Source organism: Schistocerca piceifrons, chromosome 4 (genome assembly GCF_021461385.2).
Source record: "Schistocerca piceifrons isolate TAMUIC-IGC-003096 chromosome 4, iqSchPice1.1, whole genome shotgun sequence".
NCBI classification, from domain to species: Eukaryota; Metazoa; Arthropoda; class Insecta; order Orthoptera; family Acrididae; genus Schistocerca; species Schistocerca piceifrons.
The window spans coordinates 423,550,202-423,569,544 of NC_060141.1; the positions used below are offsets into that span (position 1 = coordinate 423,550,202).

The 19,343-nt window shown below is 38.4% G+C and overlaps 1 protein-coding gene across 1 annotated transcript in view; it reads right to left on the reverse strand.

The window, feature by feature from the left end:
• LOC124794750 (tubulin alpha chain-like) overlaps nucleotides 1–19,343 on the reverse strand; it is a 233,389-nt gene that overhangs the window by 126,761 nt on the left and 87,285 nt on the right. The window contains exon 4 of the mRNA XM_047258364.1: nucleotides 5,101–5,340. Coding sequence (XP_047114320.1) covers nucleotides 5,101–5,340 — 240 coding nt within the window. The remainder of the gene's footprint in view (nucleotides 1–5,100; nucleotides 5,341–19,343) is intronic.

The following is a 19,343-nucleotide window of genomic DNA, read 5'->3' on the forward strand; positions in this document are numbered from 1 at the left end:
AAGAACTTCTACATATGAGAGAGTCAGAAACAAAATCATGTTCAAGGAAAAATGAATGATGGTTTATTTTTCTTCATTTGTCTGTGCCTTACCGCGCATTCATGATTAACGTTTTTGCCAATACTTATGGTTGATTAGTGTGGCATCTTTTGTTTTCAATAAATTTTAACTTTATGATATCCTGAGGTCTTTCACCAAGTACCTACACAAATGGCTGGGAGCCTGTGTAAGATATCTGATGACCAAGGACAGTAATCTCAGATTGTCTGAACACACACTTAGCTGTGTATAAGGCCATGCCATACTGCTCTAAATGCCTGAATACTTGAGTAAGATGTTGTTGGTTATGCCCCTTGTTGGCCAAGAAGATAAGAATATCATTGAGGTACGCAAAACAATATGGCAGTCCTTGCAGAATTGAATCAATGAATTGTTGCCACATCTGAGCAGCATTTCATAAGCCAAAGATCATGTACATATTCTCAGATAAGCTAATCAGTTGAATAATGCCTTTTTTGAGCATGGTGTTGAACTTGGCTTTAGTAATAGCCATGAAATAGGTTGGCAACTGCTTAGTCTCCATGATACTGGTGGCCCATCAGTAGTTTTAATATGCTGCACTATATTGTGTAGCACTTGTTTAGGAGCACCTGCAGATTAAGTTAAAGCAGGGAACTGCTGTAACAGAGAGGCATACTTACAATCATTCACTTGTGTTAGCGTTGCACTGTGCACTTGCACACACTGACAAAATCCTGCAGTAGACAGTCCAGTAACACTGTCAATGAGCTGAGCATTCATAACATCTGGCAGCAGATGGCAATAAACCAGAAGATCATCACCTATTATTGTTTCTGAGATATCAGCAACAGTGAAGTCCCAGATGAAGAAGCTATGCAGTCCAAAATCCAATTGCACTCTTTTGAGCCATACATCAATTTGGAAGAGTTGTTCATCACTGACAAACAGAAGGCCATCTGTGGTCTGTAATGATGAGCTGAAGTTTATGGTGATAAATCAGGACCAGTGTTTGCCAAATATTTTGGACCAAATCTCCTGTCGCCAATAAACAGTTGCTGCAGTGTTGGCAGGCTGTTAGTTGTGCCTATGAGTGACTACTGCTGGTGTCTGGGAAAGGACCATTTTGCAGTACTCTTTCACAGCTGTTCTCCAGGCTTGTGATGGTACCAGCATAATAGATGCTCTGTATTAGAAGACATAGTACTAGGCAATGAATGGATCCTTGATCTTCTATGCTATCACCCTCTATCATTTCTGATACTGCTCTGAGACAACCACTTGTTGATTTGTTTACTCATTAACTCAACCTTTGCTACTAGAGAGTTGTACTTGGCATGCACAACTGCTGCTGTTGTTGTTGTACTGTTGCAAAACTCTAGTGCTGTGGTACATGAGCAGGAGTGATGGCTTCTAGAATTCTGTATGCAAGCTCTGTAGTGCTGTCCAATGGCATTTCTGTTTTGGATGCTACTATTGCCTTGACTTGAGGTAGTAGGCAGCTGCTTCAAATGACATGCAACAACTTATCTGGAAGAGTACTAGTATCTACCTCGCTCCTTAGCTGCTGAAGGTACTATGGTGGTTTGCTGTCTCCAGTATCCTCTTATGTCAACACTTGATGGTATTATGTCTTCCTGTGAGGCTGCAACTGTTTGATTTAATTCTGTCTTGAGCTTGTCGTGAGAGTTTGCCACTGGTAGTGCAGTTAGGGTGTCCTGTACTTCCGCAGCAAAGCAGTGATCTAGCTGGCTCACTACTACACCAAACTTCATTGAATCAGTAGCGGTGCTGCTGTAATAAAAACTCCTTTCAGCTTGTGTGAATCACAGTAAAGGATTATGCATCCAGAACGGGGGTAAGCGCACAGATAATCTTGATACAGTTGGTTCATTTGTCATCTTGCAAATTTGTTTTAAAATTATGATTGCAGATTAATTCTAGTCAGTTTAAAATCACATCAGGGTCACCATTTGTTGGGTGCAGCTAGAATTACAGCTGTCTGACTTTCAAATAGTGTGTATTTATTAATCCTAGTGGTAGTGCCTGAAATACCGCTGTCATGATCTGTAAAAAGTAGGAACTTAAAACTGAGTAAACGCACCCAACACATAATAACTCTGTGGAATGAATATATTAGAGATGTTATACTTGAAAGCAGAACCACCCCTCAATGATAAGCAGTAGCTCATAAGAGGGAAAAACTCTGTACACATTACGAAGAATGAAAATCAGAATGAAAAAGTCAAAGAATAAACTGTCACCACTGCTGCTGCATTCAGTGTTACTAGCTGGTGCATGATTAAATCTGACAGATGTGACAACAATACACAACACACCTAGCAGAGGACAGCAGTCTGGTGTTACATACTCAAAATAAAAGATTGGTTTAGTGAAATTATAAAAGGAACACAATATGGTGAAAAAGAATCAATTAGTAACAAATCTTCTACAAACTTATTGCAAAAAAGTTCTGTGTAATAATAGAGGAGGAAAATCCAGATGTGGTTAAAATATGTTTTGAAGTAGAACAGAATCAGTTAATACCAAAGCCTCTGTAGGTGGAGTATTTTATTCAAGATGGGTTTGGCTACACAATTTGAGCATCATGGTTCATTTATCAGTAGAGGTTAAGAAAAGGATTGGTTTTTATATTTGGTTCAAAACAGGACTGAAAGTATGCATCCAAGTAGCATCTGTTCTAGTGAATTTTTCAGAAGTCTTGAGGAATACCAGCCAGAAAATTGTCTAAACAAAATTCATTTATTTCTGACTGCTGCACCAATCAAAATCAAAATACAGTAATGATGTGCATACTAATGGCCTTCATGGAAGAGAACAGGAAATTTTATAAGCTGGTAGATTATTTCCCTGTCTTTGGTCACAGGTATATGCCTCCTGACAGAGTGCTGGGTGCTGGTAGAGTGAAAAAAGACTACCAAATAAGGACGATATTCTTTCAGCAACTGAATATTATAGAGTGATGGAACAACATGGTATCGTCAATATAGTAAATAAAGAATGGGAAGCAAAGGATCTGAGGCACAGTGCACAAAAAGCCATACAGTTTAATATGCCTTTCAAAATAACTGCTCAGTGAGTAATATCCAGGGGAGAGGGACACCAGCACTACACTTGTTTTCCAGCCATGTCCTGCATTGTAGCCAGCCACAGCATGCTGGTCACTGCACAACTGCACCCAGGTAATGTCAGCAGCTGTGAATTTTTGTGACTTCCTTCTGCAAGTGCCCCGCACTGAGGAGGGGTTGGAGGGGGTTGGGATCGGTTGCCCCTATGTTAAATTCATGATGTAAAATATTACAAAGTAAGACTCTTTGGTAGTGAGTTTAGCCTCCCATAGGAAGAATATTTTTGACTCACACAGTTCATTGTAAACAATGGTATCATGCACACATGTTTCATTGTCTGTCTATATTTAGCAATAAAGTGTTCGTTAATTGCATTTACTGGTGTTCTGTTTCTTCCTATGAGCATTACCAGCTGGAATTTCCACAGGGTTTTCTGGTTTTATGTCTATGATAAGTTGCTTGCAACAGGAGCACGGAATACACAACACCAAACTGAGACTTAGACCAAGGTGCAATCTTAAACAATGGAAGTTGTTTTACTTACTTGAACATTAGTTTCGATGTGGGGAAAATGCAATATAAAGCACTACTAGTAGTACTTTATACTAATAATAACAAAATAATCTGAGGAACCAAAACATAATGACCACTGTCTACCATGAGGTGACATTGTGGGCATGTAACATGAACAAGTGATAAGAAAAGTGTAGAAGTGTAGCAGAGACACACGGAGAGTCATTCTAGCAAGATGGACTGATGTAAGTGACTTTCACAGAGGGCAGATTGTCATGACGTGATGTCTGAGAATGATCATTTTGAAAATGGTGAAGCTGGTTGGTTGTTCACATGCTACTTTTGAGAGCATCTATGGAAGATGGTTAAAGTTTGATGAAACGATTAGCAGGTGTCAGCTTGTTTGGCACCCAAGCCTCATCAGAGAACATAGAGCTTGGAGACTCTGTAAACTATGATATGCATTGATCTGTGGCAGATTTTACCATAGAGTACAAAGCTGGTACAGGCACAAGTGTTTCGGAGGACATAGTTCAGTACATGTTGTTGAACATGTAGCTCTGCAGCAGACTGGCCCTACATGTTTCTATGTTGGCCCAGTATTCTATGTTTGCCCAGTAATACTGACAATTGCAACTGCAGTGGGAATAGGATAATCAGGATTGGACCATGGATTAATGGAAGTATGTCATCTGCTAGGATGAATTGTGCTTCCTGTTACACCAGATCATTGGTGTGTTTGGATATGCCATCTTCCAGATGAACAGATGCTCAGAATATGCATTACACCATGGACACGGCCCAGCCATTGGGGGGGGGGGGGGGGGGGGAGGTTAGTAATTGAAGGGATCATGATAGCTGTGGGCTATGTGAATTTTATTGTGAATCACTTGCATCCGTTCACGCTTGTTGTCATCCCAGGCAGCTACTACATTTTCTAGCAGGATAGCTGTCTGTGCCAGAAGGCCAGAATTGTTCTACAATTGTTTGAGGAGACTGGTACTGAACTCAGCTGATCTATTGGCACCAAATTTGCCAGATATAAACCCAATGAAACACTTCTGGGTAGCTGTTGGACATCAGCTTAGTGCCAACAAACCACCAGTCCATAATTTACAGGAATTGCATGACCTAGATTTAGAAGGCTGGTGTCACATACCTCCAGATATTAACAAAGAACTATTTGAATACAAGTTTCACAGAATGTATGCGCTACTGTGTTCCAGAGGTGAACTTATACACTACTGAGCAGGTGGTCACAATGTTTTGGCTCATTCTCATGTATAGTTTTGAATGTTAGTATTTAAAATGTATGTTAGAAATCTCTGACTGAATGAACTTATAGAAAGATATCATCACTGAACTGTAGGGAACATGAATTTTTTACAGTGCCATGTAAGCTATGTATATAACTAATAATGCAAAGTTCATCTTGGTACTTACAAGTATTTTGACAATTTTTCAAGAGGAAGTTTCTAACCTGGAATTCATTTAGGTCAACATTAAGTGCACCATCAAAGCGTAGAGAAGCTGTTACTGAAGACACCACTTGACTGATGAGACGATTTAAATTTTTATATGTTGGTCTGTCTATGTCCAATTTCTGTCGACAGATGTCATAGATAGCTTCATTATCTACCATGAAGGAACAATCTGAATATTCCATGTTGCTGTGTGTCATCAGGATTGAATTGTATGGCTCAACGACAGCAGTAGATACCTAAATAAATTAACAAAAATTAAGACCAGATATAACAAACAAAGTACATGTACATATACAGTCATTATTTAAAATTTCCAAGCAGCTAGAGAAAAAATAATACTAGTCAGAAATACCTAAACTGAGAAATATCTGCTGCATAATTACTGGAAAGTAGCTGCCTCCTGTGCTATAACAAAACAAAAATGAACCAACATCACAGTGTTCTGTTTGGCCATAATTGTAAAAGTCGGTATTCTTCTATCACTCCAAGGGAAAAAGAGGACAATTCAACTTATATCATTTAGCCCTTTGATTCTTGTATTATAAATAAGTTCTTTCTAAGAGTAAAAATGAAATAATCTCATGTAGAATAAAGGAGTAACATTTGAATATTAGTAAAGAAACAGTTTTTTCTGTATCCCGGATGAGTTGCTGGCATTATTGTAGCTTGTCTGTTGATTGTATTGACCAACAGTGCAGTTATTGGAAAAACAACATATAAAATGTTATAATTTTGGAGGTTATTATTTACTTCACCGAAGAAATAAAACTTGGCAAAATGTCATTCCCCTAAGACAGTAAAACAAATGATACAGTAAAAGCTTTTCTCTGTTTTCCATTAAACATGCCATGTGCTACTGAAACTAAACAGTAAACATAGCATACAATATAACTGTCTCAAGTCAGCATCTCAGTTATTTAGAAACACTTTCTATTGATTAAATTCATAGTGAGACAGGCAAGGGCCAGATGATACAGCAGCAGTTGTAGTGCAGTATCACATACACCAACAGAGAACCATTACACAAAATGCAGGGCATATGCTAGGCAGTGATAACTTTTTAAGCCTACTGTGATGACAGTGACATAAAAAAAGGTAGACTACAAAATAGTGACAAATAAAATGGGGATGATGATGCAAATGTGTAAAGTAGCTACTGTTCTAAGATCTTCAATAGATGAAGGTAAATGATATTGGGTGGTAGTTCTGTGGATCACTTCTGCTGCTCTTCTTACAGACAAGTGTCATGCTTGCTTTTTTTTCAACTGCTGTTCACATGATTTTCAATGTATTATAGGTAACAGAGGAGCTAAATTAGATACAATTTTTTATACTATCTGGTAGATATTTTATCATGTTTAATTTTAGTGATTTCATTTGTTTCCCAATGACACTGGCACTATACCTATATCATCTATCTTTACGGTGTTGTGAGAACTAAACTTGGGTAATGCTGCTTGAACTTTATTTGTAGAGGAACATTTGGAAAAGGACTTCAGCATTTCTGATTTTGCTTTGGTACCCTCAATTTCAGTTCATGTGTCACCTGTGCTTGTCTTGACACTAACTTTAGTACCACTTACAGCCTTAACATAAGACTAGAATTTCTTTAGATCTTGTGAGTGATGTTTTGATAAGTTTTTTCTATAGCACACCAAAAGCTTCATGTATTGCCCTTTCAGCAACTGAAGCATTTCACATGGGATCTTTCTGTTTGTAATTCTGTACTTTGTTTCACACATGTAATAGTCTCCGTTTCTTCACAAATCTTTACATGGAGGCTCAATCCCATCGTGAAGTTTTCTATTAGGTACAGACCTAAACTGTGCTCAGTCAACTATTATTCTAAACTTGAATGACAGGTCCTGTAGATGCTCCTGCCCAGAGCTAAATATTTCATGTTCTTGCCTGAGATATGATGCTACTGCCATTTCATTTAGTTTACTGAACATGCAAATCTTTCTACTTGTTTTAGTTGCCTTTTCTACTTTGATAATCTTTGCTGCTACAACTCATGGTCAATGATACTACTTGGATACTACTTGGCTCACCAAAACTGGTCATGTCTACTCACTGCCATTAAATCTAATATGTTTCTGTCATGAGTATACAATGTTTCACCACTTCTTGCAATAAACTCGATTACTTAACTTTGTTTCTCCGTGAGGGGATGATATAACTGTACAATAAATAATCCTTACATTATGATTCCTGTCAGGTATTCAATTACTGTGTCAAGACAGTTTTGGTGGTACGCTAATTATTAAAATGATGTAGTCAACACGTTCAAATTACTCTTTAACTAATTTATTCTTCAAAGACAATACGAAAATCTGATATAGGTTTCATACAAAACTGGCCAAAAACTGTTATTATACTATTTAATACTGAGACACTGTGGTTCCGGTGTTGGTCCTCGTAAAACACCCAGCAATTATGAGATCACTTTAAGTATTGTTTAAATTGAACTTAATTAAACTTACACTTGAAATTTATTGGCTCTCATAAGACTGATTACAAATTTAACTTAGCAAATGATGACATCTTTCATGAAAATGCTTTGATTATTTTTCTTAATTGACCCACAATTACACCATAACTTTTGATCCTCCCATGAATTCAGTGTCTTTAAATTGAATTCTACCATTATAACTGCTGCTTTTTTTGTATATTATTCCTAGGAAGGAGGCTTTCAGTCTGTACCTACATCTGGTTTCACAAATTTTTGGTTTATAGAATAATCTTTCTACAAATTGATCAGAATGGAATACTCTTCTGCAAATATATAACTTCGCACAATGTTCACACAATGGTATTGCGATCTCTGAAGTATATGGAATCATACACTATATTTTATGTTATCCTGTTCTACCACATTTCATACTGCTCTCAAAGTATTGCACACAAGAACTGTGGGTGAGACTTTGCTGTGGCATGCATTTACCAGGATAGGAAGTTTGTTGTGCAAAATAACTTTAGCATCTATATTTTTTGGTGAAATGATGTTGCGTTAAATTCTAATCTATTGTTTACATTACATAGACATTTTATGTAAAGTACTGTTCTGACATATCTATCATTACAAAGATTATTAACACTTTTTTCTTAGAAGTGCATTGTGGATCTCCTTTCTCCTCTCCATGAACTTGTATGAACAAGCAAAACTTGTCTTTGAAGTGTCAACATTCCATTTCTCAATTCCACTACAATGTTTTGTTTTTCTCTGAAATAAAACACAGCCTCCATTATCAACAGTACACTCAGAGCATCACTACAGAAAAATATAAACAATTCTAAATGACCAAAATGCATACTTAGGTTTTACAGTTTCTGATATCCTGCAGATAAAAATTCAATGGCTCAAGTAATTGTATTATTACATGGTACAAGTATATGATTAAATCATTTATGTTTCAGACTGTATAATTTCTTTATACATACAGGTTCTTAATAACTATTATCTCTTGCTCAAGCAGTCGGGATGCACATATTGTGAGCATAACCAAGGTTTACAAGATAAAGTACTAATCAAATTCATCACTAATTAGAATGAATTTGACAGTGTCAGTATTAAATGGAGTATAAACGATTTTTTAATTCTTCTTCCAACTTTTCTTTTTTTAATCAATACCATAAAAATAACAATTAAACACTTCTATATCTTCACAGCCTTAAATGTTCTTTTTAACATGACATTTTGTTTCCACAGTGATAAGTGCTTTCTTATGCGAATATATTCCAGTGGTAAATCATTTCAGCCTAGAATACTCCTTTCAAGTAGAAACAGCTCTTCACCTTTCAGTCAACATGATGTACATAAATGTCCAAGCATAATATCTGGAATAAAAATGGCAGTTTTTTTGTATATCATGGCAATAATTACATAACTGTGCACCTACAATGTTAATAACAGACAAATAAATAGTCTCCATCATATTATAATGCTTTGTACCATTAAAGTGAATCGACACTTATTAATCACCTGAGACTGTTACCTCTGATATTATGTAAATAGTATTTATATATGGCATTATGTATAAGTAAACAACATAACAAGACTTTCTATGCAGAAACTGTGATTAAAAATATCATGTATCTCATATAACTATAGAAAATCTAGGATGGAATGTAATAACATTATGAAAAAGTAAGCTGCCACTGACCATATAGCAGAGATATGCAATCAAACATAGGCACAACAAAAAGACTGTCACAGATAATGCTTTCGGCCCATGAGACGTTCATCAAAAATAGATGACAGACTGCGTGTTACATGTTTTTGTTAGATGTGTTTACAGGAAGTAAATGGGGTTGTTAGTTTGTAAGTATCTAGTTGATATTAAAGGTATTCTTGGTTGTACATTGTTTTGGTAATGTCTGTGTGAAATGTATTGGTGCACGTAGCCTTAAATCATATAAGTGTTAAATAGACCCTCGTAACATGTACATTCGACACCTTGAACAGCTGTGAATCATCCAGGACTCACTAGAATAGTTCTTTAGATGTAATTTGAATCCTGAAGACCTAATCCTTTCAGTGATTTGCATATTCATTCTTCACATATACACTTACATAGCTAGGTTTCAAATGCAAAAGCTTATATTATGGCAACATAATGTGACACCTGTCTGCACTTATGAGGTATCTCCATCACAGTAAAAAAGAAAAAGTATCTTCATTTATAAGTGTGTGTTAACTGAAATGTGTACTTGTAGTTTGTAATTTCATGAAACACAATCTGTTAAACAACCTACAACATGGATTTAGAAAAGGGAGATCTACTACAACAGCAGTAGCATCTTTTACACATGAAATATTAAATAAGCTGGACAAAAGTGACAAGGTAATAGGCACTTTCCTAGATATGAGTAAATCCTTTGATACTGGGAATCATACCATTCTTCTGTGTAAGCTAGAAGAGTACGGGTTGAGAGGACTAGCCTTGAAACTACTTACCTCCTATTTGAAAGACAGGAAACAGTGTGTAAAGCCAACTTATCAAAATAATGAGCAGCTCCTAACAACCATATCAAACTTCAGGACACTTCAATGTGGCGTGCCTCAAGGAAGCATACTAGGGCCTTTTCTGTTCCTTGTATATGTAAATAACTTGTTTGAAACCCAAAATTGCATGATCGTAAGCTATGCCGATGACATATCCTTCATCAGCTGTGGCAGTGATATGCAGTCTGCGGCTAACAGTACCGAGATCAGTTTCAATACTCTGTCCGCATACCTTACAGCAAACAAGCTTCTTGAAAATAAAGACAAAATGGTAATAATGAAGTTCATTCACAGTTATAATGCTGCCATAACTGATACTGTATTTACATCCCCATTGGGTCTTGCATATGCAAATTCACATAAATTTTTGGGCATCGTTGTTGATGAATACTTATCATGGAGAGAACATGTAGATAATATTTCCAAGAAAATCAGTAGAAATGTGTATCTACTGAACCGGGTCTCAGCCTTCTTGGACCATGATACTTTAAGGCAAATATATTTTCAGTTAATTCATCCGCACCTTCAGTATGGTTTCAGCTTTCAGCTAACCGATCCATCATCATTCATCCAGCTGACAAGGGTTCCACGACTGTGGTACTTGATCGTCGGCAGTATGTGGCTGAGGAACTGCATCAGCTTTCAGACAACACTACATACAAAGTTTGGCAAGGTAATCCCATTCCTGATGTCCAGGTGGAGCTTCAAAGAATCCTCAGAACCTTAGGCCCCTGCAAAACCTTTCACCTGACTCCATCAACCCACTGACACCACTGACACCCCGCACCCCTACCTTCTACCTACTTCCTAAAATTCACAAACCAAAACATCCCGGCCGCCCCATTGTAGCTGGTTACCAAGCTCCCACAGAACGTATCTCTGCCTACGTAGATCAACACCTTCAACCCATTACATGCAGTCTCCCATCCTTCATCAAAGACATCAACCACTTTCTCGAACGCCTGGAATCCTTACCCAATCTGTTACCCCCAGAAACCATCCTTGTAACCATTGATGCCACTTCCCTATACACAAATATCCTGCACGTCCAGGGTCTCGCCGCGGTGGAGCACTTCCTTTCATGCTGATCACCTGCCACCCTACCTAAAACCTCTTTCCTCATTACCTTAGCCAACTTCATCCTAACTCACAACTTCTTCACTTTTGAAGGTCAGACATACCAACAATTAAAGGGAACAGCCATGGGTACCAGGATGGCCCCCTCATACACCAACCTATTTATGGGTCGCTTAGAGGAAGCCTTCTAGGTTACCCCGGCCTGCCAACCCAAAGTTTGGTACAGATTTATTGATGACATCTTCATGATCCGGACTCACAGTGAAGAAGAACTCCAGAATTTCCTCTCCAACCTCAACTCCTTTGGTTCCATCAGATTCACCTGGTCCTACTCCAAATACCATGCCACTTTCCTCAACGTTGACCTCCATCTGTCCAATGGCCAGCTTCACACGTCCGTCCACATCAAACCCACCAACAAGCAAAAGTACCTCCATTATGACAGCTGCCACCCGTTCCATATCTAATGGTCCCTTCCCTACAGCTTAGGTCTTCGTGGCAAACGAATCTGCTCCAGTCCTGAATCCCTGAACCATTACACCAACAACCTGAAAACAGCTTTCGCATCCCGCAACTAGCCTCCTGACCTGGTACGGAAGCAAATAACCAGAGCCACTTCCTCATCCCCTTAAACCCAGAACCTCCCACAGAAGAACCCCAAAAGAGCCCCACTTGTGACAGGATACTTTCTGGGACTGGATCAGACTCTGAATGTGGCTCTCCAGCAGGGATATGACTTCAACAAATCCTGCCCTGAAACGAGATCCATCCTTCATGAAATCCTCCCCACTCCACCAAGAGTGTCTTTCCACTGTCCACCTAACCTTCATAACCTCTTGGTTCATCCCTATGAAATCCCCAAACCACCTTCCATACCCTCTGGCTCCTACCCTTGTAACCACCCCTGGTGTAAAACCTGTCCCATGCACTCTCCCACCACCACCTACTCCAGTCCTGTAACCCGGAAAGTGTACACGATCAAAGGCAGAGCCACGTGTGAAAGCACCCACGTGATTTACCAACTGACCTGCCTACACTGTGAAGCTTTCTATGTGGGAATGACCAGCAACAAACTGTCCATTCGCATGAATGGACACAGGCAGACAGTGTTTGTTGGTAATGAGGATCACGCTGTGGCTAAACATGCCTTGGTGCACGGCCAGCACATCTTGGCACAGTCTTACACCATCCAGGTTATCTGGATACTTCCCACTGACACCAACCCATCAGAACTCCGGAGATGGGAACTTGCCCTTCAATATATCCTCTCTTCCCGTTACCCATAGGGCCTCAACCTCTGCTAATTTCAAGTTGCCGCCCCTTGCACATCACTTGTCACTCAACATCTTTGCCTCTATACTTCCACCTCAACTGACAGCTCTGCCCAAACCTTTGTCTTTACATATGTCTGCTTGTGTCTGTATATATGCAGATGGATATGTGTGTGTGTGTGTGTGTGTGTGTGTGTGTGTGTGTGTGTGTGTGCGCGCGAGTGTATACCTGTCGGCTTTTCCCCCTAAGGTAAGTCCTTCCGCTCCCGGGATTGGAATGACTCCTTACCCTCTCCCTTAAAACCCACATCCTTTCGTCTTTCCCTCTCCTTCTCTCTTTCCTGATGAAGCAACCGTGGGTTGTGAAAACTTGAAATTTGTGTGTGTGTTTGTATGTTTTTTTTGTGTCTATCTACCAGCGCTTTCTCGTTAGGTAAGTCACAGCATCTTTGTTTTTTAATATAAATAAATAAACATACTGAGTCTTATGTTAGTGTAGTGCTCACAAATGTTTCATTTCTACATCTTAGACTGTACAGATGGGTTAAATCTCTGAATTAATTCAGTATTTACATCATGTCAATAATATTTGTATTTATGTGTCTTCAGGGCATAATCAGTAAGTGTATATGTGACTTAACATCTCTGAACAATTTTCCCTGGAAAACGACTACATATAATTCAGTTCAAAAAATTGGACAAGTGGATCATAATAATGATATTGTATCAAAATCTGAGGAGACTGCAGGAATACTCCAAGTAAAATACCTGTCCTGATTTTTAAGCCTATTTAATAGGATACAAACAAATACAACCACAAGATGTTTAAAAAAACCTAAAAAATGATAAACTAATGTCTAATTCCAAGAATAAACATAAAGGAATCTGGCAAATTGTAAGAAGAAAAATGGGTGGAAGGTAAGGTAATAACAGCAACATTGAGCTGATTGTGAACAACAATGAACTAACTGACCCCATACAAGTGGTTAGTGCTCTCAACCATTAATTCTCAAACATAGCACAGTCATTGATAAATACACATGACAAACAGCCAGATGTAAGAGAGTACAGTCAGATTAAAAAAAATAATCTTGCAAATATAATAATCATGTATCCAGCAACACCTGCGGAATTGTTGAAAATTATAAAAGGATTGCCTAGTAAATATTCAGTTGGAGCTGATGAGATACCTGATGCTATCATGAAAAGTGGTGCAACATTTATTGTGTAACCACATCATCATTTGAGAATGGTGTATTTCCATGTAGTCCAAAACCTGCAAAGAACTGCATAAGAACAGTACATATTGTAAAATTCCTACTTATAAGCCAGTTTCATTTTCGTCAGGCTGCAGCAAAATTATGGAAAAAGTTAATAGGCTTCTTAAACAACGAAAGGCTGATAAATGACTCACAGGATGGGTTCAGAGCTGCAAAGTCAGCCCAGACTGGAACTTACCGTATTTACTCGAATCTAAGCCGCACTTTTTTTCCGGTTTTTGTAGTCCAAAAAACCGCCTGCGGCTTAGAATCGAGTGCAAAGTATGTGGAAGTTCTGAAAAATGTTGGTAGGTGCCGCCACAACTAACTTCTGTCGTCGAATATATGTAGCGCTATGCAGGCATGATTCGCGGGCACAAAGAACAAAACCTCTGCGTCAGTAAATAAATAAAAAAAAGGTGGAGGATGAGCTTTTTTTCTCCGCCCCGAGTTTCGACCATTGCATTTTCATACATTATCCAACGAAGTAAATACAAATTCCGTATTGTTCCTCTTCGAACGTAGCACCATTTCAATGTACTATGAAAATCCGACTGGCAAGACTGTTTGGGATATTTGTCAATATGGCCAACTCTGCTTTCTGAATTTTTTCCTAACTGTGAGAAGAAATGGTTGCTAATAGGAACTTTTATGAATTGTGAATCACATGCAGTATTCTCTTCACCATAAGAATAATACGAATATAAACATTTTGCCATGTATTCTTTCATGTTTGCTGCTATCTCATTTAAATCCTGTCTGCCTAATAAACTACGAAACTAGAGTGAGACAACAGCAGACGCGGAAGAATATACATACAATGTCATATTTATATTCGTATTATTCTTATGCCTAATAGTGATACAGTCAAAAATGAAGCACGGCAATTGACTAGATTTTTAAATCTAAGATGACTCTAATTTCTGTGCACAATGTAATGTACTAAAGAGGCGTCTGCAAAGATTTTCAAACGGAAAAAATTTTCGCTAAATTCTCATTCAGAACATCTTCTATCATACGCAGTCTATTATTTGATTCTTGTTGATCATTATCAAAGAAAGCAGCAGTGTAAGTAGCAACGAATAGCAGTCTCATGCCATTGTTTCGCTAATGAGATGATTCCTTTCTTTGTTTTTTTTTTAATTGTAAGCGCCGGTAGCGTGCACAAAAGCAAGCCATGCCGCGAGCGGCGATAGGCCGTAAACCCTCATTTTCAGAATGCGACAAACAATGCATGACACAGTACAGTAATGCATTTTCAGCTTTGAGTGACGGAAACACCTATAACAAAGAGAACTGCACTTGTCAGATCAAAGAAAAATAAGCAATCAATTCAAACCAGACGAAGCACGTGAAAAAGGAAGGGTACCCGTATAAATATGGACGGAGCACCTGACGCATAACAACGGCTACCTGGTAAAGCTTAACTGCTAAGCTTACGACTCGAACCAAACTACTACAGCTGTATCGTCATTCATTCAACCTAAATTGTGTCTCATATTACAATGGACCAAGTTTGTTTCGATTTGGAAGTGCGGCCTAAAACTTTTCTCTCCCCTTGAATTTCAAGTCTCAGATTTCAGGTGCGGCTTAGATTCGGGAAATTTTTTTTTTCTCGATTTCGAGTCTCATTTTTCAGGTGCGGCTTAGATTCGAGTGCGGCTTAAATTCGAGTAAATACGGTATGTCTTTTTAAATGAAACACTAACAGCAGTGAATGATAAGCAACATTTATCTGGAATATTTATTATCTTAGTTAGTAAAGCCTTTGATGTTCTAGATTATGACATTTTCTTGTATAGTTTAAGTAATTATTGAATTACTGGCCAGTCTGAAAGGTGCATCCAGTCATATCCCAACAATCAGCAAAAGATTACAGAAAAATTCACAGTGACAATGAAACACAAAATATTCTAGTTATTGCCGTAATAAGAAAAAAAAATCAAGTATGGAGTCCCATAAGATTCAATTACGGGGCCTATCATATTTCTACTTGGCTGAGGAAATACAAAATGGAACCATAGTACTCTTTGCAGATGACACTTAAATCACACATTGAGTAAAACCTGCAGGAAACTGCAACATCGGTTATGCATAGCTTAACGCAATGGTTCAGGACCAGTAGACTCACTGTAAGTTCTGGAAGAACTGTGGCAGTTAATTTTCACACAACACAAAATCTCCATCCTGAATATTCTGTTTTCATCATTGAAGGGAAAAAATGTCTCAAATGTGACTTATACAAAATTTTTACGCATAGATAGTCAGGAGCTTTTGAAGTGGGGGATACACCTTAACAATCTGAACAGAAAACTAAAAACATTTACGTAACTGTTAGGATTCTTGCTCAAAATACAAGCTGCTCATTGGGGTTAACAGTGGACCACGATAGTATATAGTCACTGCTATTCTACCGAATAATGTTTTGGGGGAATTAAAAAAATTTATCAAGACGATAAAAAAAGCTAAACATACGGATTCCTTTTTAGAAGTCTGCAAATACTACCTCTGCCTTGTCTGGGTATACATGAAATACAAATTTTTACAAATGGGAGAACAAAATCATCTTCAGACATACCTATGATATACAGGTATATGAAACTAGGCAGAAGCTGAACCTACACATTAGCACAATAAGTACCAAACCTATACAAAAGAGGCTAGTATTGCTTATTTCACTTCATACTATAATTTACTTTGTGTTGACCATGTAGTCTCACTTAATAACTATAAGTAGAAGCAATGTAGTATGTTAGTTTGTACAATTACGCACTCTGTTTATGTTGACCCTGCAGTCACAGTGACTACTGCAATCATGAATTGTACAAATAATGTTAAAAAAATTATTCTTGGACCAAATAAATAAAACTATTGTTATAATAAACATTTGTACAGGTAAGTTAGAGCATTATGCTTCAGTTAACTAGGTAATATTCATATTTATAGGAGATTAATTTGATTGCTTGGTGTAAAGCGTACATCTACATCTACATTTATACACCACAAGCCACCCAACAATGCATGGTGGAGGGCACTTTACCCAACAGTGCATGGTGGAGGGCACTTTACATGCCACTGTCATTACCTCTCTTTCCTGTATGTCGCGTATGGTTCGCGGGAAGAACGACTGCCGGAAAGCTTCCGTGGGTGTTTGAATCTCTCTAATTTTACATTCGTGATCTCCTCGGGAGGTATAAGTAGGGGGAAGCAATATATTCGTTACCTCATCCAGAAACGCAACCTCTCGAAACCTGAACAGCAAGCTACAGTGCGATGCAGAGCCTGCCACTTGAGTTTGCTAAACATCTCCGTAACGCTATCATGCTTACCAAATAACTCTGTGACGAAACGCGCTGCTCTTCTTTGGATCTTCTCTATCTACTCTGTCAACCCGACCTGGTATGGATCCCACACTGATGAGCAATACTCAATAAGTCGAACGAGTGTTTTGTTAGCCACATCCTTTGTTGATGGACTTCATTTTCTAAGGACTCTCCCAATGAATCTCAACCTGGCACCCACCTTACCAACAATTAATTTTATATGATCATTTCACTTCAAATCGTTCCGTACGCTTACTCCCAGATATTTTACAGAGGTAAATGCTACCAGTGTTTGTTCCACTATAATATAATCATACAATAAATGATCCTTCTTTCTATATATTCGCAATACATTACATTTGTCTATGTTAAGGGTCAGTTGCCACTCCCTGCATCAAGTGCCTATCCGCTGCAGATCTTCCTGCATTTCGCTGCAACTTCTCTGTATACTACAGCATCATCCGCGAAAAGCCGCATGGAACTTCCGACACTATCTACTAGGTCATTTATATATACTGTGAAAAGCAATGGTTCCATAGCACTCCCCTGTGGCATGCCAGAGGTTACTTTAACATCTGTAGATGTCTCTCTATGCTGTGTTCTGTTTGCTAAGAACTTTTCAATCCAGCCACACAGCAGGTCTGATATTCTGTAGGCTCTTACTTTGTTTATCAGGCTACAGTGCAGAACTGTATCAAACACCTTCCGGAAGTCAAGGAAAATGGCATCTACCTGGGAGCCTGTATCTAATATTTTCTGGGTCTCATGAACAAATAAAGTGAGTTGGGTCTCACACGATCGCTGTTTCCGGAATCCATGTTGATTCCTACAGAGTAGATTCTGGGTTTCCAGAAATGACATGATACACAAGCAAAAAACATGTTCTAAAATTCTACAACAGATCGATGGCAGAGATATAGGCCTATAGATTTGCACATCTGCTCGACGACCCTTCTTGAAAACTGGAACTACCTGTGCTCTTTTCCAATAATTTGGAACCTTCCGTTCCTTTAGAGACTTGTCGTACACAGCTGTTAGAAGGGGGGCAAGTTCTTTCACGTACTCTGTGTAGAATCAATCTGGTATCCCGTCAGGTCCAGTGGATTTTCCTCTGTTGAGTGATTTCAGTTGCTTTTCTATTCCTTCGACACTTAATTCAAAGTAAGCGAGTTTTTTGTTCATGCGAGGATTTAGAGATGGAACTGCAGTGTAGTCTTCCTCTGTGAAACAGCTTTGGAAAAAGGTGTTTAGTATTTCAGCTTTACATGTGTCATCCTCTGTTTCAATGCCATTATCTTCCCAGAGTGTCTGGATATGCTGTTTCGATCAACTTACTGATTTAACATAAAATCAGAACTTCCTAGGATTTTCTGTCAAGTCAGTACACAGAATTTTTCTTTCGAATTCACAGAACACTTCACACATAGCCCTCCTTTTGCTAACTTTGACATCGTTTAGCTTCTGTTTGTCTGAGAGGTTTTGCCTGCATTTAAATTTGCAGCGAGGCTCTCTTTGCTTTTGCAGTAGTTTCCTAACTTTGTTGTTGAACCACAATGGGTTTTACCTGTCTAAAACGCATTTTATGATTGCCTTGAAATTTTTCCGTAACACTCAACATCGTCAGTGTTGAAACAGAAATTTTTGTTTTGATCTGTTAGGTAGTCTGAATTCTGCTTCCTATTACACTTGCTAAACAGATAAATCTTCCTCCCTTTTTTTATATTCCTATTTACTTCCATATTCAGGTATGCTGCAATGGCCTTATGATCACTGATTCCCTGTTCTGCGCTTACAGAGTCTAAACATTTGGGTCAGTTTGTTATCAGTGGGCCCAAGATGTTATCTCCACGAGTCGGTTCCCTGTTTAATTGCTCGAGGTAATTTTCGGATAGTGCACTCAGTATAATGTCACTCAATGCTCTGTCCCTACCACCTGTCCTAAACATCTGAGTGTCCCAGTCTATATCTGGCAAATTGAAATCTCCACCTAAGACGATATAACATGCTGAAGAAATTTATGTGAAATGTATTCCAGATTTTCTCTCAGTTGTTTTGCCACTAATGCTGCTGAGTCAGGAGGTTGGTAAAAGGAGCCAATTATTAACCTATCTTGGTTGTTGAGTATAACCTCCACCCATAATAATTCACAGGAACTATCCACTTCTATTTCACTACAGGATAAACTACTACTAACCGCAACAAACACGTCACCACCGGTTGCATGCAATCTATCCTTTCTAAACACTGTCTGTGTCTTTGTAAAAATTTTGGCAGAATTTATCACTGGCTTCAGTCAGCTTTCCA